This window comes from Apostichopus japonicus, chromosome 14 (assembly GCF_037975245.1).
Source record: "Apostichopus japonicus isolate 1M-3 chromosome 14, ASM3797524v1, whole genome shotgun sequence".
NCBI classification, from domain to species: domain Eukaryota; kingdom Metazoa; phylum Echinodermata; class Holothuroidea; order Aspidochirotida; family Stichopodidae; genus Apostichopus; species Apostichopus japonicus.
This window is the reverse complement of record NC_092574.1, coordinates 9,202,076-9,228,067: the sequence shown is the minus strand read 5'-3', so window position 1 is coordinate 9,228,067 and position 25,992 is coordinate 9,202,076. Positions and strand designations below refer to the sequence as shown.

Genomic DNA, 25,992 nt, shown 5'->3' with positions numbered 1-25,992 from the left:
ATAATCGAAAAACATGAAAGTAAGTTTCAAACCCATTGTCAAATCGCTGTACTCGGTAACTGATAAGCCAGCGTTTTCGTGAATGTTAAAAATATGTATTAACGCATGCCAGTAAGTAGCATTTTGTTAAACCGGGTGGTACGTTCTTACAAATTGCCAAAACACGAGAGAATTTTTGATAATGTGATTACATAGGCTTCGTACCAGACTTAGAGTTTAAGACACGGTGTTTGGTGGTTTGTGCACGGCAATGTTTATGAAATAAACAATAAATAATACATAAATAATAATCACCTAATCGTATAACCTGAAAATATATTGCCAACATATCAGCTGCGAAACCGATCGACCGGCAACGTAGTGTGTTCGAAGATCAATAGTGTCACGTATTGAGCTGTATGCTGTGCTAACTATTGTTTGCTAAGAAAATGTAAATGTAAATATTTCATTTTGTGGTATTATAGACACATATAATTTATCAATGTGTCTCTAACTCAAGACAAAATACATTTAAGGTCCCAAAGAAAGATCATCACGCTGCCATAAAGTCTCAACATATAACTGAAGCTAAGAAATGTATTAATTGAACATAGTATTGTACATAGTAAGTGAATGAAAGAAATGAATGAAAGAAAATCTTTTTGATAAATTATTTACTAGTCCCGAATAGTACAAGAAGGGTTCATTTTGTTGAACTGTTTTGAGGGAATTTTACGGTTCCCTTCCGCAACTCAAATCACAGTTTTCAACTGCTCCTCGGAGTCAGTGCCGCTCCTCCCTCTCACTTTCCTCCAGATGGATCCCTCTTCCGCGACATCTGCAATTTACGATGAGAATAAACGTAACGGCCAGTGTCAGTCACTCATCGGTTTTCCCCATCCTCGTATTTCTCTGATTGACGCAATCAAGAAGGACAATATTCCGATGTGCTTGATATGAATGACGATTGTCACCAGCAATTCCCCTACACAATTGAAACCAAATGAAAAAAGGTCAGAAAATATTTATATTAATTGTTCTGTTTTAATATTTGTCCTTGAAAGCCATCTGTACAATCAACCATGATACTACAGTCTGCAATCAGAAGGTATTGCAAAATGAGTAGGAAAGTATGATGTATGTTAGTATAGAATGTGCTTGTTAATTACCATTTAGCTAACGCAACAAGAAACACATGATGTCTACGATATACGTTGCTTAACGCTTGCCTATCATATTTGATTACAACTTTGCAATAAACTTGTTTGATTTACCTGAAATAATCACCAGTACGATGATGTTCAATAGCACAAGGATGACTGAGATAGTTCCTTCGTGTTCATCTGGAAAATCGTTGGCGGCGACAATGACATTGATAAAAATCACCGTTAGGGAAAACATCTGGTATGATAGATGGAGAAGATTCTATGAAGTATTAGACCATTTAATATATTCAATGGAGAAATAGCATCAACTAAGGGAATCGCTAAGAGTGTAACTGCAATACGTTTAAGTGTTCAGTACCCGTGAAGTTTTGCCGGTAGACTCGAAGGACAGAATGTGATGATGTTAAATTGTTTTTGTATATTCATTATAACATCATTTGACATTTTCTTCGTAACCTAAGTGGTAAATGGTGAAGTTATCAAATGCTTAAAACCCAACTTTATTCGACAGCGGCCGAGCGTAACACAAATACATGACAGCTATCGCTGGAATAGTCAAATACGACATGTGAAAATGACCTTTCTCAAGCAGCGATAATATGGCCATTAACTGAACAACAACTGTTGTACTGATTATTTTCTGCTTTCAATTTGTCTTAAGTAGTGCATTTACAATTGGCTCAAGTTATACCCACGCCAGTACACATTCCTTATTCCGCAAACGTTGAGCAAGCTAAACTGACGTTATTGATATTAAACGTCGACTTTGTGGGCAATTGAAGGCTGACATACAATTGTCCTTATTTGGTGCATGCTTGTTTGAATTAACTGCGCTCCCAATAGGCAGAGTCATCCCTGTAACAATCTAGTTTATTTGAAACACATTTTCATTCCTTTCTGAATCGTTGTATACATTGCTATAAGCTTTAAATCAAGTATGCCGACAAGTATAAACGTTATAATTTTACTAACCTGAAGTCCCTGCTCGTAAGAGCTCTTCATTGGCCTGTAGCGAGCGTGCAGGAGAAGGAATAGTACGGATATACAGGTTGTCAGAATAACAGTCAGTCTGTCCTCCCAACCGAACAGGGTAATAAGAAGTGTTTGCGTAACTTTCCGAGCCAGTTCCACAATCTCCCAAAACCAGAAATTGCTCTTGTAGTTTTCACAGAGAAAGTTGAGCCAGGTCGGATGATAGTGGTAGTTTTTGTGTGACTGGTTGATCGTTAGTATCGCGCCCGGGTCGTCGGAGTTTTCATGAAGCAGATCATCATCATCATCCTCGAATGAATCGTCTTTACTGGTGAATAAGTTGTACTTACAGAGAATATACAGAAGACAAGCTGGGAATGTAACCACATAGGTAACGGTCAGGACAAATGCAAATATATGATACGTCTTCAATCCTGTGCAGTCGACGTCGAAATCAGATCGAAGACGTGTGATGTTGTATGTGTTGCCTTTGTCCAAATGAAATGTTTTACATGAAAGCGGATAAAGGCTAAAGATAACGGAACACACGGGGGGATAAATTATAAACCACAGAACGACTACACAGGCAACAATGCGCTGTTTTAGGTTTTCGAAATAAGATTGAGAAGATACTCGGACGACAGGTGAAAACTTGATGTAGACATACAACTTTTTTGCTTGGTAACATAGGAAAGGGACCAGCACTATAACTACCGGTGAAATTGCTGCGATTATGAATTGAATCTTAGGGTTAAGGTCAAGTTTCATGTCAAAGCATCTTGGGCGAACAAACAGGCGTAAGAGGTTTATTTCAAAGGCTGATATGAATTTACCCATGATGACTAACGGCCCTTTCCAATTAATGTCATGCAAAGATGTGAATATCTCCCCAACCACTTGATAAAATCCAAGCAAGATTTTTAATCTTGCAATCATGACATCAATGACAGATCGAGTTTCTAGCTCTTTGTCAGCTTTTCGTTTGTGTTGCCAAGTTAAGAGGAAGCAGAACAAAGCACAAACAAGAAAGAATACACCACTTTCTACGATCAGAATAACTACGTTTGGACAGGGAACACAGGTGGTTAGCACCGAATAATAGCCTGGTTCACAATTGGTACACAGCCATCCTGTATACCCCTTAGCACAGTTGCCAGTTATGCTACCATTGTCATTAGCACAATTTTCTAGTCGAGGGCATTTATAAATGCGTGGGATCTCTTCTTTATAATATGTGTTCATGGATACAGAATCATTGTCCATTTCTACATTGTACACAAATCGTTCATAGTTAGTTAGATTGGCAGGAGGTATGTCCCAGTTCCACATGTACCCGTATTGAAGAGTCTGGAATTCCTGAGTGCAGTCCAGTCCTTCTTCGAGGCAAATATAGCAAGGTCCATAACGATTGACTCGGGCATAATTCTCTTTGCAGTAACAGGCGCGAAAGCCAGCATCAATAGTCTGGTTTGTCCCTTCCGGGCAAACTTCGCAGTCTTTTGCCGACGTACCGCGTCCGTTTTTGGCGTACGTGCCTGTATTGCAAATCTTGCATGGGATCGCACTATGATGAGCTGGTTCTGTCTGAGCAATTTCATCTTGATAAAATCCACCTACAAATGAGGAAAATAACAAAAACCCATATGATGGAACTCCTCAAATCATTTCGAAGATAGGGTGTTAATGCTTATAGAAAAGAATGTTTTGGCTATGTAAAAGACTGTGGAGCTGAAAATAATGATATCAACATTTTGCTGAGGGATATAGAAGGGTTTGTCATCTTAAAACATTACTGAAAGTATTGTCAAAACTTGTATTGGGTAGTTTGGTCGAGATATGTTAGAAGTATGGTTATTACGATGACCATGGTTTGTTTTAATATAAAGCTATCTGGGTGTTCATTACCTACTGGACATGAGCGACATCCACCGGAGACTGTATCACCGTAAGTGCCCGCTCCACATGGTGTGCATTCACAATCAGCGAGAATTGAAAAGTCGCAGCTGAAGCCGTCTGTATTAAGCGCGAGTGCAGTAATTATGTTTCCCTGCTCCATAGATGGCAAAGACGACGAGGTAACACATTTTCTAATGGAAGATGATATGTCACGATGAAAAGCTCTATTCGTGTTTAATTCATTGCTTTACTACTTGAGAAGCGTTACACGATAGAGTGAATCTTTCCATACCACTCTCCCACATGTGTTTAGATAGGCTAACCCTAGATGACGCAGGGAATGGTTAGCACGTTATAAAAGCATGTGAAACAGGATGAATATTATTGAATGAATGAATGAAATAACTGAGAGATAATGACAAACATTTGACAAACTGTTTGTCCTTTAATTATGGTTTAAAAAATTATGTTTCAATGTTATTATCAGTCAGTCAGAAGTAATAGTTTGATCTCATCATTTTCAGTTTTGATTCATACATAGTTCGTCACCGCCTACCCTTTGACATGTTTGTTCGCGGCCAATGGGTTAATGGTATTCACATAGATTTGACAACTAAAATATTCAAACAATAAACTCAACGGTCGGCACCTAAGTCATCTGAACTGAACACGATCTATTGATGTTCTCATCACAATCAACTTTTGACCAGCTTTTATAATTGTAGGATGATATGATATGTTCATAGAGCTAACGTAGATCTTAGACCTTAGTGTCATTATAACATTAAATCATTCCTTACATGTTATCATGGTTTGCGTTTAACGGTAATGAAGACAGGAATTCGCAACTGACGTATCTGTGGATAAAATGTTATTGAAAAATAGTGAAGGAATTTGTGACAATTTTCAATTTACCTAATTGTTTTACGGTTTTATTATTCAAATGTTAAAATTTAAATGAATAATAACGATTTAGAAGGTCAACGTACAATCGTTTATACGGGTAGAACTTTAATTGAGAGGTCAATCCATACTCATACAAGAGAGAAACTGATATACGACTTGATCATACATGAATTGGATTACTTTGGGTTTAATTGGGGTGTTAAATCTTCTAGTTAATACGGCCCAACTGGGTTTACCGATTTCTTCGGTGTCTACTTCCAGTTTACGCCTAAACGATTTTATGTTAAATTTATGTTAAGGCGACAGATTAGATACTCACATAACTGTATCATTGGGGATTCCTACGAGAGACTGTGCTTCAATGTAGTCAATTTCATTGCCGTAAAGGTGTCTGTCGTTGTGAGAGTAAGTACAGGAAATCTCGCAATCATTGATATAAAGAATATGAATTCCCAGTTTATTTAGAACTTAGATTAGATAAATGATCAAAGCAATGGTCAAGTCACATGAGCATGAGAACGCATTGGATTTTCTGTTGTAGAAGGTTGTTAGAATAATAATGGCACTATTAGAAACATCGGTTATAGAAAATGATATATGAGCCGAAAAGTTATTGCTTACAGTTGCTCCATGACATCGCTTGCGAAAGGATTACCGGTAATGTTAGTAAGGTCATTTTGAAACAGGTATCTGTATGTCAAAAACAGCAAATTTTATACAGTGTCATTAGTATTACTAAAAAAAGATAACGAGGAATTAAATGTAAAACTGTTGATAGCGTATACGTTTCTCTTTACAGTCACTTTAAGAAATTTATAAACAGAACCCTTAAATGGTGTGAAACAATATTTATTTCAAATTTTGCCCACACCTGTGTCTATCATCAATATCTACTTCCTATTTATCAATAGACTTACAAAGAAGTAAAGAAATGCGTTGGTCTTGAAAGTTTATAGTCGCACCAACTGGTGTCACATATGTTACACCATTCATTTCAGCAACTGAATTGTCCATGAATAGATTTTAAACTTATTTCTTGTTTTGATGTTGTGATTAGTATGTCAAGTTACAATATTTGTCTGAAAAGAAACTTAAAGTGTGTGAGTAAAACATAATTATTGTTCTTATACTTACACGTATCGGAGATCCATCAAGAGAAATGAGTTATCTTCGATAAAGTGAATTTTATTGCTATATAAGCATCTGAAGAAGAAAACAGCGTTAATGCATGCTGGCGTAAGTCGAAAATAAAACTATGCTTTCGTTCGATAAATGAGGGCTAAATCTATACCGGTGAAATTTAATTTACCTAATTTTTATAGTCTAAATAGGTCCATGGCTTCCTGCATTCTTCATATCGCCAGATGTCATGAATTCTTTTTTAATGTAAAACCAAATCATAATAACATTTACAAAAACGTAGTGTTGGTTTATCCACATTTCATATTAAGCATCATGGCCAAAGCTATAGTTTCAATGTAGTATGGACCTGGCCAAAATTAAATTAAAAAAAAAATACATACAAGAGTCGAAGCTTTTCCAGGCCCTTGAATGTATCTCGCTGGATTGTTGTGATATTATTTCTTTGCAGAAATAGTGTCATCAAATTGCAATTGCCTGATTGATTGAAAAAGCCCGACGAGATTGTGGATATGCTGTTGCTAGACAGGTCACTATAGTTCGAAAGTAACGTACGGTAAAAGTAAATGTAAGGATAAATGATGATAATAACCTATAACATATTAACGATATCAACTTCTAGTTAGGATTATATAAATTATAGGTATTTGGAATTTTGCAGACCACAATTTAAGATCAAATGGTTCTCTTTACTTCAGATTTCTTCAAACCAATACATAGAACAAGTTCAGGGAAGAGGATTATTAACATGGAAGCGAAGTTCACTTTCAAGCCATCGGGTAATTTACAACTGGATTATGCACAAACACACACCAAAATTAAGAGTAACCATCTGCAAAAAGGAATTAAACCTATATAGACACCAATATATTCCTTTTTAAAACAATTATAGCCGGTGAAGGGTATTCAGCGATGTTGTCTTTATATTCAATAGTGACATGTCTTTCAGTTACAGCAAGCTTTGCCTTTAGCATTAAGATGTGACAAAAAATAAGCAAATAATTACAATTTGCACTACAACAGTACATCAGAAGAATCTGTAGGTCATTGGAACATAATGTAAACCAATTTGTCTAGTTTTCTAAGCCCTTGTTAATCAATAAACAACTTGACGGTATGATTTGGGTTTCTTCTCTTGTAATGTCACTGATGTAAATATTTACAGGAAATCCACTTGCGGAAGCCCCTCAAAGGTCTTTTCTTGGAGCATCCTTATCTCGTTGCCTTCCAGATGTCTGTTGAAGAAAGGAGAAGTTAGCTTGATAGAAATGATAATCCCATGGCTTCTTTTGCATGCATAGATGTTTAAGAGTTTCTGATAAATAATCCCCAACAATATTTATGTTTCAACTGAAGCAACGACGGCTAATACGAAATAAATTGTTCATCTCAGGAATATCATGTCCGTGTGCTATCAAATACAACCCTAATTGTGTGGCCACATGAATACGTCAAATGCGGTACGTGTTTGCCATAAATACTTACAGTGTAAGAGTGGATGACAGTCCAACAAAGCTCTTCGTTGGCAACGTCTGCAGTTTGTTAAAACCCAAGGTCCTGCACGTAAAGTTATTTTAAAATAAATTTATTCGAATCATTATTATTCATTATGGAAGTGTTTTCTTTATCTTCTTCCTCTTCTTCTCGGAGGTTACCCAGCGAATGTTTTCAGTAACTCGTTTGCGCTGCAAACAAACTGATGATGGGTTTATAATGCTTAAGATTTGAGGTTCAATTGTTACTTTTTTCCGTCATAGTATTTGATGGGTCTTTGTCTCCTTCCGAATTTATCTTGAATTATTCCAGACTTACCGTAATTGAAGAATTTAAACAACATACTATATCATGTAAATGTGTGAAGTAAAACAGTTGTGCTCCAATATCACGGGAAAAAACAGAGCATGCATGTAGACGTTTTGTGTAAAGATATTCATCACAACGAAGAAATGGTTACAGTTATTATTTAGATTTCTGTTTTGTAGATTATTGAGTTAGTTCTCTGTAGACTGAAAGTTAAAATTTCAGTTAGAACTTGTCACAATATGATAATGTAATATGCCAGCATCGCACTTGGAATTTCGAAATAAGACGCACAGTTTGGTAGTAATAAAAGACATATTTGCATGAAATTTACAGTGATTATTTTCAGTAAAACTATAAGATACTAAGTAATTATAACCACATAAATTTCTTACCAAAAAAAAGGAGAGGACTGAACACGGTTATCGCAATACAACATGCCTAAGGTAAAAGTGATATTAATGTACAACTCAACGCAATGTGTAACTTTAATCGTTACCGTTAGAACATATTCTAGGGAAATTTAAACAATTTACTTTTAATTTATGAACAAACAGTAAAACCATTGACGTACATGATTCCCACTTGCGACAGTCCTTGGAAACTTCCTTCCTGCATCAAGCAAATATTATTATTTGCAAGGTAACTGTGGACTCAAAATCAGACGTTAATTGTAATCATACTTTTTCTATTTCTATATGTGATATTTAACAGACACTTACAAGCTATATTATAATTAAAAGTCAAATTAAGCAAGGGCGCGCTAGACATTTGAATTATGACTTACTATACGAATAAAAAATCAGTGCTGTAGTTTATTTTTACTTGGTAAAGTATTCATACTCGACCGCTACCGACCTTTAATACAAAAACATGCATTTCTTCGTTTTATAAATTAAATCGCATCTAATAGAAAACTATGCTGTAGATAAAACGTAACTTATCAACACTAAGCCCAGCTAACTAAATACAAGTATTTACTTGAATAGACGAAGACCAACTTAAGACTAGTGTAAAATTAACAGCAATGCTTTGTAAAGAAGAAGAAACAAAACAATCAAGTACAGACAAAAGGTGACAGATCGAAAGAAAATGGCGAATGAGAAAACAAAGGGGCAGTGTACCCCAACACAACATTGTATTATTAAATTAAAGAAAATTTTACGAACAGATGACAATACTCAAAGCAGATCAAATGACTCAAATTGTTTTTTTCTTGCAGAAAACTATTTGTTGTTGTCATTTCTATTGTCACTCGTGCATCTATTAATGTTTTACCTGCAAACATTTCCATTCCGCCAAATTGCCTTTACCCTCTTAACTTCAACCCTACAAATCACTTAAATTACTTAGAAATACTGTTCACAAATTTAATCTTATTTGGTTCTGCAAAACATTTTAACTAACATTGCGAAGCAGTTTCACATCAATATCAAAGTATAAGGATATGAATACATTTATGTAACCATTTTATTTGACTAAAATACTGTAACGCACAGTCTTGATAAGCTCGAGAGACCCGCAAAACCCCCTTTCTGAAGCACAGTTATTTCATTTTTCTCCAGGCTTCTGTATGTGAAGAGATGAAAATCAGTCTTGTAATTTGTCAAAAAACAAAACTTCTTTCGGTTATTAGAAATAGAGACGATGATTACGTAATACTCCTTTCGTGAGAATAGTATATGCATACTATGTAAACGTTTGAAATGTACATAAGCTAATGCAAAGAAGTTAACCTCTTTCAGATTTCATTTCTTTAAAATACTGTTTAAATGAAGTTTTAACCACTTTAAGGTTCTCTTTTGTCATTCTTAGAAGAAATACACGGGTAGATTTTAAGACTGACTAACTCACGTAAATCAGTCTTCTACCTCGCAGTTCTGTCATTCACATGCAACATATACTATGAGCAGGCTTAGCATAATATTGAAGAGAGCTACTTACAAGTCATCGACAGACGAGAGATTTTTAAACAAATTCGCCGGCAGGTTTTGCAGTTTGTTTTCGTCCAAGTCTCTGTAGGTGTAAGAGATTATTATTCCTCTTGTATTCACTCATGGTTAAAATTATAAATCTAAGTGCAAGTAGTATTCAAAGTATGCGTTTACATATGAATCGAACGGACCGTCATTAAACACGTATTTCACGCGAAATATAATCTCATTAACTCATTTATTATTTTACCGTTAATCACAAATTTCGGAAATTAGTATAATGATACAGAATGTGATAAGCATAGAATAATAACATTCTGTAATACAAATGTGCGTTGGTTATCTTCAGTTCTACAACGTTAATATTCACCAGGTAAATTTGTTTAAATTTGTGTCTGCAAGACCATATTTAAATTGTTGATAAGTTGTAGAATTTTCGATACTATTGTAATAGAATTCGATTCCTTTTATTTGACAGGTTGCGCTTTGCAATATTTCAAAGCCATCGTCTTTTTGTATAACCATATCTACATATGTATGTTGTGGATAGAAAATCATGCCAGCATTGTAGTAAAATATTTAGATCGCTGTTCGAAATAACCTCAAACAAAGCATTGTGTGGCATAAAGTCAAGTTCTAATTCTCATTTGCAAAGGGATATTCTGCACTCAAATATACCTCGGCTGCGTTACCAAGCATGTCTGTTGGTTTTACGTTATGTGATTATCGGATGAAGATACTTACAGAGAATATTTTCTACGTTGTAAAGCATATTCGTAAAAAGATACACATGTACAACAATGAAAAAAAAAATACTTTACTTTATATTTTGTAGCCCAAGTAATCAGATGCAATCACAAGTGAAAATGAGTATAACGAGTTAAGCTGGTCAATTGGATTATAATGAATAATCCTAAACTCAATTGTAACTTCTAAATGCTACTTACATGGTCTCAAGTTTCCGCAGGCCTTTGAAGAGGGTCTCTGGAAGGTATGTTAGCTCATTGTAGCTTACGTTGCTGAAAAATTAACACATTTACATTTAAATTCTGTTGAATGTTTTCATTATTTCGGCTTGCATTGTCGCCTTGTAAAAAATCTCTTGATATTGTATACTTATATTAAGAATATAAAAAAGTAAAAATATGATGAGGTGGTGATTGTTCCATTCATGTTGAACATGCAATGATGTAGTAACATAAACATATGGCATTCCTTAATATTAGAGCTTTAGCATTCCCTAGGTTACTTTTACTTTGTATACTTACAAATCCCTAAGTGACGACAGATCTTCCAAAAGTTTCGGTGACAACGATTTTAGCTTATTGTTACTCAAATCCCTATAGAAAGGCAAAACGGTGAAGTTAATAATTACTTTTCATATGAATAAAGCAACAGCTACCATGACAACGTGTCCATAAATATACATTGATATTGCACTACAAGAACTGACTATTGTAACTTAGACATTTTGCTGTACAAATACTATTAAAAGTAAGTAATACATAATTTTGTTATAGCTTCGCTTACCTTACAATATCAAAAGTTCATGAAATAAAAGCGACAACGATAATGTTACACGGCATTTAGTTCCAAGCCATTTTGATGACACTTTCTTTCATGTGATTGTAGTGGAAGATCAGACCTGGATGATTTCTAAACACTGGTATCGTCTGTGTCAGCCTTGTAATGTGAGTGAGATAATTTTATACCTCTTCGTTGTCAAAAAATAAAATACATATAACCTTTTCATGATGCCCGGTTAGTAGTTTAACAGTTTCCTAGTTGTGAAACTTGACATTACGATAGTGGACTTGAGCGGCACAATTTGGAAACTCTCAAACACAATATAGACAGAACAGGATGAATCTTGAGATGTTAACACCATATACAACTAGGTTCTATTACTTCTACATGAAGTAAATAATGGTGGATGGGTGTACGCTCGAAGTATGTTTTGTTTTCTTTAAATATCAGTTATTTGCATTCAATTGATATTTACAGTACCTATTTTGTTAAGTAAATCATCAGTAGATTGAAATGTCGCTTTTAATATTCTTCAGCCTATTTGTGGCTGTCCAGCAAACTTAATCATAAAATGAACCACTTCACTCCCTTGGGTACTTGTTAAGTAACATCTTATTGAGCCTATAACTAAAGTATGAAACACATTAGTTCTTAAAACATGCACACTCAATCTAGCAAAATAGTCAGCAAAGTATGTCAGTACTTACAAAGCTTTCAAGCTACGGAGTCCTACAAACGTGCCAGCTTCAATTGTTTCTACATAGTTGTTTCTTAAGCCTCTGTGTGGGCAAAAATCTTCAAAACATATTTCTCCTGTTTACATCAAAGCATACATACATTGATACATACATGCATATAAACATTACATTCATACATAAATTAGTGTAAAACAACATTAGTGTAAAACATAAACAAGTGTTATATATGATTGTACAGAGTGCACCCCTGGCGCTTTGAATCTGACAATTTTACACTCTTAATAGGCAAGCCAAGCCGTAAGTAAGAATTTAATGCTACACATTAAATATATATATATATATATATATATATATATATATATATATATATATATATACACATATATATATACACATATATATATACACATATATATATATACATATATAGGAATAACGGAAAAACTGTTAAACAACTATGCTGCATGTAGAGAAAGGCTGGATCTCGAGTGAGATACAATAATTGAATTAGGTAAATGATTGGAAGTAAAACAGCCAATGTTTGGTTTTTGCATAGCTTTCGAGCAAAACTAGCTCTTCTTCAGTGCATGATCACCGAAAGTGACAAGGAGTAGCAGGAATTGAAACTGTTTTATAGAGAAGATGTCGGCATGGTTGTAAAGGCAAAGCGACTTACTGATTTCTGCTGAATTGAGCAGAAGTTTTAGAAATTCGGATTATTTTAATCCGCGTCTGATTATTTTAATCCGATTCCGTCGTAATTGTAAAGGAATTGTTTTGGTTTATCTGGGACGGCAAATCGTTTCTGATGTTTAAACCGAATGGTGCCGTGGTCTTTAGGTTTAGTTCCCAGAAATTTTCTTTCGCTTTCCAGGCTAGATTTATCTGTCCAAGAATCGTTCTGGTCAATGGCAATAACACGCAAATTCTCAATTGAATGATTTTGGAGATGAAGTGATATGCAACAGGTTGGTAGATCTTTTTGGTTTGATCGCCGATCTATGGGGTGTCAGTCTCATTCTAAGAGTGTTTTTTGACTCTCCAATGTATTGTAAGTTACAAATATTGCAGTAGATGAGGTAAATGACATTTTTGGATAGGCAGTTAATTTTGTGCCGAATTTGGAACGTGCGTTTGGTTTGGTTGCTCTTAATGGCCCCGGTCGAATCGACAAGTAACCACGTTTTGCAATTTTGTGTACAGGGCGATGATCCTGTAATCTCTGTTTTGCTTTCCCCTAATGGGGTTTCATCCCGAAAGGATGCCCGAACTAAGATATCCCGTAGGTTGGGAAAACTGATTTCAGGCGTTCGGTGCCTTGAAGTAGGTGAACATTCTTCTGAATGATATTAGCCAGTGGTGGGAGACCAGGGTGGAATTCAGTAACCAATGGTACCCTTTTGGAACTGGTTTGACGAGTTTTGTACGTCAATGTTTTGGTACGGGGTTTTCTTTTAGCCTTTTTGATAGCATTTTCAATAGTACCCCGAAAATACTGTCTGTTTAGGAGGTGTTGTGACAGTTCTTTAGTGCGTGAATCAAAATCGACTTCAGAGGAGCAAATGCGTCGAATGCGCAACGCTTGACTGTACGGAATATTTCTGGTACAGTGACGTGGATGGCAACTGCTTGGTAAGAGGTAGTTGTGCTTGTTCGTGGGTTTATTGAACAAGTCTGTTTTGAGTGAACCATTTTGTAGGGTCACGGTGGTGTCCAGGAAGTAAACGCCATGTCCAGAAAAATCAGCAGTGAATTTGATAGTGTGATGAAACGAGTTTATGTCATCAATGAAGAGTTTTAGATTTGCCTCACCATGGGTCCATATCATAAAGATATCGTCAATGTAACGTAACCACGTGTGTGGTTTCAAGTTTTGTCGAGATAAAAATTCTTTCTCGAGGTTTCCCATAAAGATGTTGGCAAAAGACGGTGCCATTTTGGTACCCATTGCGGTGCCATGAATTTGGAGGTAGTGTTTGTTGCCAAATACCAGATTATTGTTGGTCAAGATAAGTTGCATTAATTCGGCCAATTCTTTCTTCGTGGGGGTTTTGCCACGTTTCGGTTTGAATGCTTTTGTGCAGGCCGAAATGCCCTCTTCGTTAGGGATATTTGTGTATAACGAAGACACATCCAAGGTATCTAACAAAGTATATAAGGGAAGATTTTTTATTTCCCCAATTTTCCGGATGAAATCCGTAGTGTCCTGCACATAGGACGGTAGGGCCGAAACAAGAGGTTGGATGAGGAGATCCACAAATTTGGATATTTTTTCAGTCGCTGTACCATTACCCGATATAATTGGCCTCCCGGGATTGCCTTCTTTGTGAATTTTAGGCAGAAATTAAAAGCGACCAGGTTTTGGGTCGTTTTCCAGGAGGTTTTGGCCTAACTTGCGCAAATATAGGCAATGAATGTATAGCAACAATCTCTAGCAACAATCAATATATATATATATATATATATATATATATATATATATATATATATATATATATATATATATATATATATATATATATATAATTGAAATCGTAGAGAGTTGGAAAATCCAGAGCAGTGAAAAACTTCCAGCCTCCACCGGGATTATATATATATATATATATATACACACACACACCCACCCTCGCATACACACATATATATATATATATATACATTATATATATATATATACATTATATATATATATATTTATATATATATATATATATATATATATATAATTGAAATCGTAGAGAGTTGGAAAATCCAGAGCAGTGAAAAACTTCCAGCCTCCACCGGGATTCGAACCCGGGCATCCCGCTTTATATGCGGACACTCTAACCACTAGGCCATGGACGCTGATTGTATGTCCAGAGGTTCGAGCCGATAAGGAAGGTGGTTATTCCACTGTAGGCGTTTGTCAGCTGTATATATATATATATATATATATATATATATATATATATATATATATATATATATATATATATATATATATATATATATAAATATATATATATATATAATGTATATATATATATATAATGTATATATATATATATATGTGTGTGCGAGTGTGGGTGTGTGTGTGTATATATATATATATATATATAATATATAAATATATGTGTGTGTGCGCATGCGTGTGTGTTAAATAGGCATATGCATTTAATGGTAGCAAATCCTAGAAAATATATATTGCATGCAATAATCTCTGAGAGATTGTTGCTATACATTCATTGCCTATATTTAGGGGAACCATCTCATAAATCCCTCTATCTATGTTTCTTTTTCAACAAGTTAAACAAGGAAGTAAATCAACTGTAGTAGGGAGTGCTCTACTCGTTAAGTCATAAAGGATTTTGAGAGCACTGCATTTCACAACTCTTTGTATATTTGTTAATTTGTTTGCTTGTGTGCTTGTTATTATCACCTGAATGATGAAATTAACTTTCTGCTTGATTACAATAACAAAATAGACAACGTGTACATCCTGTTTTTCTAATATGAAATTCGATATCATATAACATATAAACTGTATTATGTTTAATAACTACGGAATTGCCTTATACTGAAATTTAAGGCTGAGACAAGAACATATTTGTTTTATATGGCAAAGGCTCTCGTGTAAAACGATCTACATTAAACACAACACTCAACCCATTTTATCGTAGGGTGCTTAACTTGTCAGAAGATTGCCATAGTGGTTTTCTTGGAGCCCGACCGTTGGAGTAGTAGAGGTATAGAGATACGGGTAGCTAAAACTTGGGACAATGAAGCATCCTGCCCTAACATATCCTACTGTTTAGTCACATGAGGTTCTTAATAACAGTGAGATCGATATAACTACTTATTTCGGTTACACATAGCAGGCCTATTTCAAGATGTTTTAATGTGATTTATTTCTCACCACAACCAGCGCAAGCATAGGACTTATCAAAATTTGTTAACCGTTAGTCAGTGTTACTTCTTTGAAATATAAGGAAATTGGCTAAACCACCTGTTAAAACCGCCATCTTTCTTATGAACGCTAACATTGAGTGCTATCTTTTTTGCGCATGTATTGTAATCAATATGTTCATCATTTAATTTGAAAGGAATGTATGATACACATTACGAGATTGTTTTCATTCTTATTGCGAGATGAGGAAGGCGTGATTTCAGTGGTTGGCATTGTATTAACTTCACTCGTGTTATTAATTTAGTACCGAATACGACTGTGAGGTACATGAACTGCAAAAAATATTGACAAGCTTCTGACAAATTGGTGACACTGATTTTAACAGACTTACAAATAATGGAGTTGAAACAGCCCATAGAACGAATTCGCGGCAATGTTACAGATATTTGTATTCTGTATGAGTCTGAAAGAACGAAAATGAAGATTACACTACAAATCAGGAATCATATCAATGGAAAGCCAGGTGAAACTTACATTTCAACGTGAAATGATAACAAGATATGATATGCATGCCCTGGGGGATGGATCTAAGTTTAACTCTGCTCTGTACCGGTTAATATTTTATTCTGGTGTGAAAACCTCATGAAGAATTGGAAGCAAAAGCACATGCATATAAATACATAATAGCATGATAAGATCTTCGTTCATGCATATTATACTCATAGTCGAGATATGATTGATTTAAGTAACATTGAAGGTTAACAGCTTCAATAACCGCCTCAAAAGAAAAAAAATCATGTACATGGCTGTATCGGTAGTACAAATATATATTCTACGTGTTCAGTACTTACATTAAAACATGTGAGCTTAGATAGAATTATAACATCACAGTATTTTGATAATATGTGAAGAGGTATATAAGAATCAACCACTTTAACTCCTTTTTTATACCGCTAAGTGGACATTGTTGCCAAAGACATGAAAGAGAAAATACGTGATAGTTAGAAGTGCTCTTTATTGTGTAGTGATTACACATTAATTTCTTTACATGTCTACATTGTTACAGTGGTTTACTTATTGATGATAGCGAGGTGTTTATTCAGTTTGCAGTTTCGTAATAGTTATAGTTGGGCTTGATGAAAGAATCTATGCCTTTCGCCTTAAGTAGCATTTGCGGGTTTTACACACCTTTCTTAAATCGTAATAAGAGACATAATTGGCAATGCAGCGTAATTTCGAACGAAATATATTTCATATCACTGAAAGTGTTTAGAAGAATTCTGTGTAAACGTTTACAATTGTACATACTGTGACTGTCGACAAAAAAATTATATCCCTTAATACATCTCCCGTCTAACCCTATTGATGACAGCTTTCAACCTCATATTTTGGTAACGCGTGCACATAAACGCCACCTTATTGACACATAAGTTAACATATATTTTGAGATATGTGAGCAGTAAATTCAGTTCATTAGCTTCCCAAAGAAATCTCAGTAAACAAAGACCATACTAGGCTCTGTGGGAATATACTGCCCTTTAAAAAAGAACACTCAAATTAAGGATAAATTGAGTAATTACAACAAAATTCCAATCATTATCTATGTATTTTCCAATAGTATGTTACAAAGGCTTGCTACTAGCATGTTTTCACAATGAAATAGTATATTACCAAACGTAACGTAAACGGTAGTGTACTAAGACAGGCAAACAAGACGAATAAGTTTCACAATTAATTCAACTTATTAGTTCTACTGTTCTTTCTCAAAGTAATATGATGTCTTGTTGGATATCTTATCATCATCCGTGTTTTTCTTCTTTTTTAACTCTAGCAAAACTTTTGTCGTACGTTTTCGAATTTATTTAGTAATATAAAATCATTATTTGTGTATTCTTCAAGCAAACTTACAAGAAAGACGTGTTTTTTGGTAGATTCCGAGGGACATATCGTATGCTACCGTTGCATGTCACTTCGAAGTCGTCATATTCTGTGTTGTAACAATGACAAACCCCATCTGTCCCGCAGGCGTCTGGAACTAAACAGACCAGAGACAAACGTATTACAAAGTTTACAAATCTGTATAAAACATTTCAACCCAACCTCGGGCTTTCTTCAACAATGGTTGAATGGTATTTGAAGCACAACAACAATGCGGAGACACTAAACTGCTAGAGCCGACATAGGTTATAAACAACATTGAAGGGACACGTCACGAACGATTATGCCGATTTTCTGTCTAACTGTTACAATTTAATAACTCCTTTAAGTCAATTGTTTTCATTATTATGAAATGGTGATATGAATGATGCTCAGTAAAGAAACATTACATGGGTGCACACAAATATAAAATATAAGAACAAGTAACTCACCGTTTTTACTGATAAGCAGAGGGGTATCATGAGAGCAACACACAGCTGGACAGCTGCTCATTATGAGTAGAGCAACATGCAATAAACTCAGCAATTCCATGGTAGATGTACCCTGCATAGGAAAATAATTTATCTTTACTTCTCAGATAAGACAGATAAGAAGTTTTGACACTGACATTTTATCTAATGAAACGTGTTCGATATACTCTCCTGAACTTGAGCTTTTACATGCTGTGCAACGTGCTTAAAAGACTTATTGATATAAGCCCTAAACTTGTCCTGGATCGTTTGAGCTGACTAAAGAGTACCAGCAACAGTTTTTCAAATTTCAAACAGTTTTTCAGATTTCTGTATACATCTTGTTACACAGATTATGACCAGTGGCGGAGCTAGGGGTATTGGTCAGGGGGTCATACAGAATTTTTCTGAGTAAAGATACTCCCTAGATCGCCGGAAATGACCCTTTCCGGGCCTTGCTAATTTGCAGATAAACGAAGAATAAATAGGTGTCATCGCCAACAAAATGTGACAAATGTCAATAGGTAGATGGGAGTGCAATAAAAAAGTCAATAATCGCGAATAAGTAAAAAGTGTTAAAAAGCTGAAAAGGGCGCCAGCAGTCCATTTGAGTTCGACAGGGGGGGGGGGAGGGGCATCCGACCCCTGACTGTATGGACGCTCCGCCACTGATTATGACCCTGTATATCTTTCAGGGACATACACCAGTGTAAGCAAGAAGGGTTGTATATGCTATTACATTAGTCAAAATTGTCATGTTACAGCGATTGCCATTTGTCGTAGAACCACATATTCTCCATCTATATTCAGCCCAACACTATAACGGCAGCCTATAACCGCAGATCATATGCCATTACGAGTTTAAATATCAATTTTCACTTGATTGTTTTTTTTTTCGAAATTGAAAGTTGGAATATGGTTTCTTTATCAAAATATATACCAAAATACTATTGTCTGTTATTATCAAACCACATCTGTGGTGCAAAGACAACAACTCTCGGTAGTTTCGCTGAAATAAAAAAAAGTTACGAAAAGGTTTGTGACTGCGTCTGGTTTACACCTCCACATTTCGTTGTAACAACTATTGAGTTTACCTTGAGTTATTCCTTTTTAGAATTAATGGAACTGTTAGATTAAGATAATGTAAGAACGAAGGTAACAAGGAGAAAATCATATTTATATTACATATTATGCATAAAGCAAGAAAGAATTTTGACAGAGACTGTGAGACATCAAGCATATTGAGCTGCATTCCTTATATTACTTTTAAACAAGCTTTTGTGCAAATCAAATAGGCCTAGTTCAGAACAGTATATATTCTACAGCTCAAACTCCGAATTATATTTCGGTAATATTTACCTGGCGATTTAGTACAACGGTTAAGCGTATCCAAAGCGTTAACTCGCTCTATGTTTCTTGTAACTGTCTAATTGCTGAGATCACTTTGCAGATACACTTCGTGCGACTAGAAACATCAAGCAGGAATGTGTTGTCCAAAGGCTAATTTCTATAGTCATACAAGGCGTCATTCATGGCAACGAGGGGCGTGTTCTAGAAGAGTGACACTTTCGTCATGTATGTAACAACGTGAATAGTATTACCTGATTACTGGAAACTTCAAAGTCACACGACTGTGTTTTAACTCATATGTTTGAACAAAGTATAACATCAGCAAGCTATAGACAAGTGTAAATGACACGCATCCACATTTCATTTTCATTATGCCCTAAGAAAAGTGTATGAAATGAAACTTGTTATTTGGTTTTTCTCAGGAAGAGTTTATTTTGGAATTGGGTGTTGTGAGGGGGCGTGCAAGGGGGAAAAACTACTGATTTATGATTTATGAAAATATAGAAATTATATAGGCAAGAAGCCTTTCCGGGTCAGATAATTACACGAAATTGGTGTATAACAAAGACAACAAAGACTACTCTACGTCTAATTTAAATGTCGATGGGTGTATCAGAGAGGACAATAGAGGGGGCTGAAAAGAGGGGGTTTTCCAAATTGTGCACTTATAAAGAACACGTATTTTTATCTTGTACTTTGGGACCACGTATCTCCCGAACGGAAGCAGATATGGACCTGGGAGTTGCAGATTTGGGATCCTGAGCATCGATGTTCTCCTGTTACGTCATTTGGGCGAAATCGATTTTGGGTCAATTTTGGCAAAAACTGCAAGTGGTGGGTACCCTTCCGGGGTTTTTTTTAAATCAGATTTTTTTTTTCCCCACGCCCCCACACAACACCCAATTCGAAAATAAATTTCAGATTCGTAATCAGCGTGTCGCGAACTACCAGAAAAATACACATTTATCGCGTTTGCGACAAAAAGTTTTTTCACCTCAAAAAAAAGTAAGACCGAAAAACTTTTACGACGAACAAAGGTTTAAAATCTTTTGTTGTCCTTAAAATTTTTTCCGTTTTCTATTGTTCATCTGAAGTTGCAAACTGAGCGAAAAAGTGTCATGAGAGGGCGCAAAGGCAATAAATGTGTATCTTTTCTGGTAGTTCGCGACACGCTGATTACGAATCTGAACTTTATTTTGGAATTGGGTACCAAAATGAGGTACTTTTTTAACTTTGAAAGACAAAACACCTATTTTTGGCGCAAATAGAAATAATATAGACAAAAATCCTTTCCCGGTCAGATAATTACACGAAATTGGTCTATAACAAAGACAAGGGTGTCTTCTACTCTACGTCTAATTTAAATGTCGATGGGTGCATCAGAGAGGACAATAGATGGGGCTGAAAAGAGGGGGTTTTCCAAATTGTGCACTTATAAAGAACACGTGTTTTTATCTTGTACTTTGGGACCACGTATCTCCCGAACGGAAGCAGATATGGACCTGGCAGTTGCAGATTTGGACTCCTGAGCATCGATTATTTCCTGTTACGTCTTTTGGGCGAAATCGATTTTGGGTCAATTTTTGGCAATTTTTATTTGCGCCAAAAATAGGTGTTTTGTCTGAAAAGTGAAAAAAGTACCTCTTTTTGGTACCCAATTCTAAAATAAAGTTCAGATTCGTAATCAGCGTGTCGCGAACTACCAGAAAAGATCCACATTTATCGATTTGGCGACAACAAGTTTTTTCACGTCAAAAAAAGGAAGAGCGAAAAACTTTTACGACGAACAAAGGATTAAAATCTTTTGTTGTCCCTAAAAGTTTTTCGCTTTTCTTTTGTTCGCCTGAAGTTGCAAACTGAGCGAAAAAAGTGTCATAATAGGGCGCAAAGGCGATAAATATGTATCTTTTCTGGTAGTTCGCGACACGCTGATTACGAATCTGAAGTTTATTTTGAAATTGGGTACCAAATTGAGGTACTTTTTTAACTTTGCATGACAAAACACCTATTTTTGGCGCAAATAGACATGATATGGACAGAAAGCCTTTCCCGGTCAGATAATTACACGAAATTGGTGTATAACAAAGACAAGAGTGTCTTCTACTTCACGTCTAATTTTAATGTCGATGGGTGTTTCAGAGGGGACAAGAGAGGGGGCTGAAAAGAGGGGGTTTTCCAAATTTTGCACTTATAAAGAACAGTCACGTATTTCTATCTTGTACTTTGGGACCACGTATCTCCCGAACGGAAGCAGATATGGACCTGACAGTTGCAGATTTGGACTCCTGAGCATCGATTATTTCCTGTTACGTCTTTTGGGCGAAATCGATTTTGGGTCAATTTTTGGCAATTTTTATTTGCGCCAAAAATAGGTGTTTTGTCTGAAAAGTGAAAAAAGTACCTCTTTTTGGTACCCAATTCCAAAATAAAGTTCAGATTCGTAATCAGCGTGTCGCGAACTACCAGAAAAGATCCACATTTATCGATTTGGCGACAACAAGTTTTTTCACGTCAAAAAAAGGAAGAGCGAAAAACTTTTACGACGAACAAAGGATTAAAATCTTTTGTTGTCCCTAAAAGTTTTTCGCTTTTCTTTTGTTCGCCTGAAGTTGCAAACAGAGCGAAAAAAGTGTCATAAGAGGGCGCAAAGGCGATAAATATGTATCTTTTCTGGTAGTTCGCGACACGCTGATTACGAATCTGAAGTTTATTTTGAAATTGGGTACCAAATTGAGGTACTTTTTTAACTTTGCATGACAAAACACCTATTTTTGGCGCAAATAGACATGATATGGACAGAAAGCCTTTCCCGGTCAGATAATTACACGAAATTGGTGTATAACAAAGACAAGAGTGTCTTCTACTTCACGTCTAATTTTAATGTCGATGGGTGTTTCAGAGGGGACAAGAGAGGGGGCTGAAAAGAGGGGGTTTTCCAAATTTTGCACTTATAAAGAACAGTCACGTATTTCTATCTTGTACTTTGGGACCACGTATCTCCCGAACGGAAGCAGATATGGACCTGACAGTTGCAGATTTGGACTCCTGGGCATCGATTATTTCCTGTTACGTCTTTTGGGCGAAATCGATTTTGGGTCAATTTTTGGCAATTTTTATTTGCGCCAAAAATAGGTGTTTTGTCTGAAAAGTGAAAAAAGTACCTCTTTTTGGTACCCAATTCTAAAATAAAGTTCAGATTCGTAATCAGCGTGTCGCGAACTACCAGAAAAGATCCACATTTATCGATTTGGCGACAACAAGTTTTTTCACGTCAAAAAAAGGAAGAGCGAAAAACTTTTACGACGAACAAAGGATTAAAATCTTTTGTTGTCCCTAAAAGTTTTTCGCTTTTCTTTTGTTCGCCTGAAGTTGCAAACTGAGCGAAAAAAGTGTCATAATAGGGCGCAAATGCGATAAATATGTATCTTTTCTGGTAGTTCGCGACACGCTGATTACGAATCTGAAGTTTATTTTGAAATTGGGTACCAAATTGAGGTACTTTTTTAACTTTGCATGACAAAACACCTATTTTTGGCGCAAATAGACATGATATGGACAGAAAGCCTTTCCCGGTCAGATAATTACACGAAATTGGTGTATAACAAAGACAAGAGTGTCTTCTGCTTCACGTCTAATTTTAATGTCGATGGGTGTTTCAGAGGGGACAAGAGAGGGGGCTGAAAAGAGGGGGTTTTCCAAATTTTGCACTTATAAAGAACAGTCACGTATTTCTATCTTGTACTTTGGGACCACGTATCTCCCGAACGGAAGCAGATATGGACCTGGCAGTTGCAGATTTGGACTCCTGAGCATCGATTATTTCCTGTTACGTCTTTTGGGCGAAATCGATTTTGGGTCAATTTTTGGCAATTTTTATTTGCGCCAAAAATAGGTGTTTTGTCTGAAAAGTGAAAAAAAAACCTCTTTTTGGTACCCAATTCTAAAATAAAGTTCAGATTCGTAATCAGCGTGTCGCGAACTACCAGAAAAGATCCACATTTATCGATTTGGCGACAACAAGTTTTTTCACGTCAAAAAAAGGAAGAGCGAAAAACTTTTACGACGAACAAAGGATTAAAATCTTTTGTTGTCCCTAAAAGTTTTTCGCTTTTCTTTTGTTCGCCTGAAGTTGCAAACTGAGCGAAAAAAGTGTCATAAGAGGGCGCAAAGGCGATAAATATGTATCTTTTCTGGTAGTTCGCGACACGCTGATTACGAATCTGAAGTTTATTTTGAAATTGGGTACCAAATTGAGGTACTTTTTTAACTTTGCATGACAAAACACCTATTTTTGGCGCAAATAGACATGATATGGACAGAAAGCCTTTCCCGGTCAGATAATTACACGAAATTGGTGTATAACAAAGACAAGAGTGTCTTCTACTTCACGTCTAATTTTAATGTCGATGGGTGTTTCAGAGGGGACAAGAGAGGGGGCTGAAAAGAGGGGGTTTTCCAAATTTTGCACTTATAAAGAACAGTCACGTATTTCTATCTTGTACTTTGGGACCACGTATCTCCCGAACGGAAGCAGATATGGACCTGACAGTTGCAGATTTGGACTCCTGGGCATCGATTATTTCCTGTTACGTCTTTTGGGCGAAATCGATTTTGGGTCAATTTTTGGCAATTTTTATTTGCGCCAAAAATAGGTGTTTTGTCTGAAAAGTGAAAAAAGTACCTCTTTTTGGTACCCAATTCTAAAATAAAGTTCAGATTCGTAATCAGCGTGTCGCGAACTACCAGAAAAGATCCACATTTATCGATTTGGCGACAACAAGTTTTTTCACGTCAAAAAAAGGAAGAGCGAAAAACTTTTACGACGAACAAAGGATTAAAATCTTTTGTTGTCCCTAAAAGTTTTTCGCTTTTCTTTTGTTCGCCTGAAGTTGCAAACAGAGCGAAAAAAGTGTCATAAGAGGGCGCAAAGGCGATAAATATGTATCTTTTCTGGTAGTTCGCGACACGCTGATTACGAATCTGAAGTTTATTTTGAAATTGGGTACCAAATTGAGGTACTTTTTTAACTTTGCATGACAAAACACCTATTTTTGGCGCAAATAGACATGATATGGACAGAAAGCCTTTCCCGGTCAGATAATTACACGAAATTGGTGTATAACAAAGACAAGAGTGTCTTCTACTTCACGTCTAATTTTAATGTCGATGGGTGTTTCAGAGGGGACAAGAGAGGGGGCTGAAAAGAGGGGGTTTTCCAAATTTTGCACTTATAAAGAACAGTCACGTATTTCTATCTTGTACTTTGGGACCACGTATCTCCCGAACGGAAGCAGATATGGACCTGACAGTTGCAGATTTGGACTCCTGAGCATCGATTATTTCCTGTTACGTCTTTTGGGCGAAATCGATTTTGGGTCAATTTTTGGCAATTTTTATTTGCGCCAAAAATAGGTGTTTTGTCTGAAAAGTGAAAAAAGTACCTCTTTTTGGCACCCAATTCCAAAATAAAGTTCAGATTCGTAATCAGCGTGTCGCGAACTACCAGAAAAGATCCACATTTATCGATTTGGCGACAACAAGTTTTTTCACGTCAAAAAAAGGAAGAGCGAAAAACTTTTACGACGAACAAAGGATTAAAATCTTTTGTTGTCCCTAAAAGTTTTTCGCTTTTCTTTTGTTCGCCTGAAGTTGCAAACAGAGCGAAAAAAGTGTCATAAGAGGGCGCAAAGGCGATAAATATGTATCTTTTCTGGTAGTTCGCGACACGCTGATTACGAATCTGAAGTTTATTTTGAAATTGGGTACCAAATTGAGGTACTTTTTTAACTTTGCATGACAAAACACCTATTTTTGGCGCAAATAGACATGATATAGACAGAAAGCCTTTCCCGGTCAGATAATTACACGAAATTGGTGTATAACAAAGACAAGAGTGTCTTCTACTTCACGTCTAATTTTAATGTCGATGGGTGTTTCAGAGGGGACAAGAGAGGGGGCTGAAAAGAGGGGGTTTTCCAAATTTTGCACTTATAAAGAACAGTCACGTATTTCTATCTTGTACTTTGGGACCACGTATCTCCCGAACGGAAGCAGATATGGACCTGACAGTTGCAGATTTGGACTCCTGAGCATCGATTATTTCCTGTTACGTCTTTTGGGCGAAATCGATTTTGGGTCAATTTTTGGCAATTTTTATTTGCGCCAAAAATAGGTGTTTTGTCTGAAAAGTGAAAAAAGTACCTCTTTTTGGTACCCAATTCCAAAATAAAGTTCAGATTCGTAATCAGCGTGTCGGCGAACTACCAGAAAAGATCCACATTTATCGATTTGGCGACAACAAGTTTTTTCACGTCAAAAAAAGGAAGAGCGAAAAACTTTTACGACGAACAA

At 35.9% G+C, this 25,992-nt stretch overlaps 1 protein-coding gene across 2 annotated transcripts; it reads right to left on the bottom strand.

The window, feature by feature from the left end:
- Positions 1 to 229: 229 nt before the first annotated feature.
- Positions 230 to 19,833, bottom strand: LOC139979726 (uncharacterized). Of its 2 annotated transcripts, XM_071990783.1 has the most exons (21): positions 19,651 to 19,832; positions 18,274 to 18,385; positions 17,813 to 17,939; positions 16,296 to 16,367; positions 12,028 to 12,099; positions 11,062 to 11,133; positions 10,741 to 10,812; positions 9,804 to 9,875; positions 9,357 to 9,428; positions 8,434 to 8,505; positions 7,545 to 7,616; positions 7,223 to 7,294; positions 6,443 to 6,592; positions 6,054 to 6,122; positions 5,541 to 5,609; positions 5,239 to 5,310; positions 4,814 to 4,870; positions 4,023 to 4,204; positions 2,118 to 3,730; positions 1,254 to 1,380; positions 230 to 964 (listed from the first exon to the last, which is right to left on the bottom strand). In XM_071990783.1, exons 2-21 carry the CDS (start codon positions 18,371 to 18,373, stop codon positions 855 to 857), a joined length of 3,324 nt encoding a protein of 1,107 aa, XP_071846884.1. In that variant the 5' UTR covers positions 18,374 to 18,385; positions 19,651 to 19,832; the 3' UTR covers positions 230 to 854. The 2 variants fall into 2 exon arrangements, with proteins under 2 accessions (XP_071846884.1, XP_071846885.1); XM_071990784.1 differs by lacking the exon at positions 16,296 to 16,367 and having other exon boundaries at positions 19,651 to 19,833.
- Between the last annotated feature and the right edge of the window lie 6,159 nt (positions 19,834 to 25,992).

What these genes read in the sequence shown, in the direction of transcription:
- LOC139979726 (XM_071990783.1), bottom strand. Translation starts at nt 18,373, where the DNA reads ATGGAATTGCTGAGTTTATTGCATGTTGCTCTACTCATAATGAGCAGC. An exon ending in CTGCGGAAACTTGAGACCAT is followed by an intron (nt 9,876 to 10,740) that starts GTAAGTAGCATT and finishes TTACACCTACAG; the next exon opens with AGACTTGGACGAAAACAAAC. An exon ending in CTGGAAAAGCTTCGACTCTT is followed by an intron (nt 6,123 to 6,442) that starts GTATGTATTTTT and finishes TTTCTTCTTCAG; the next exon opens with ATGCTTATATAGCAATAAAA.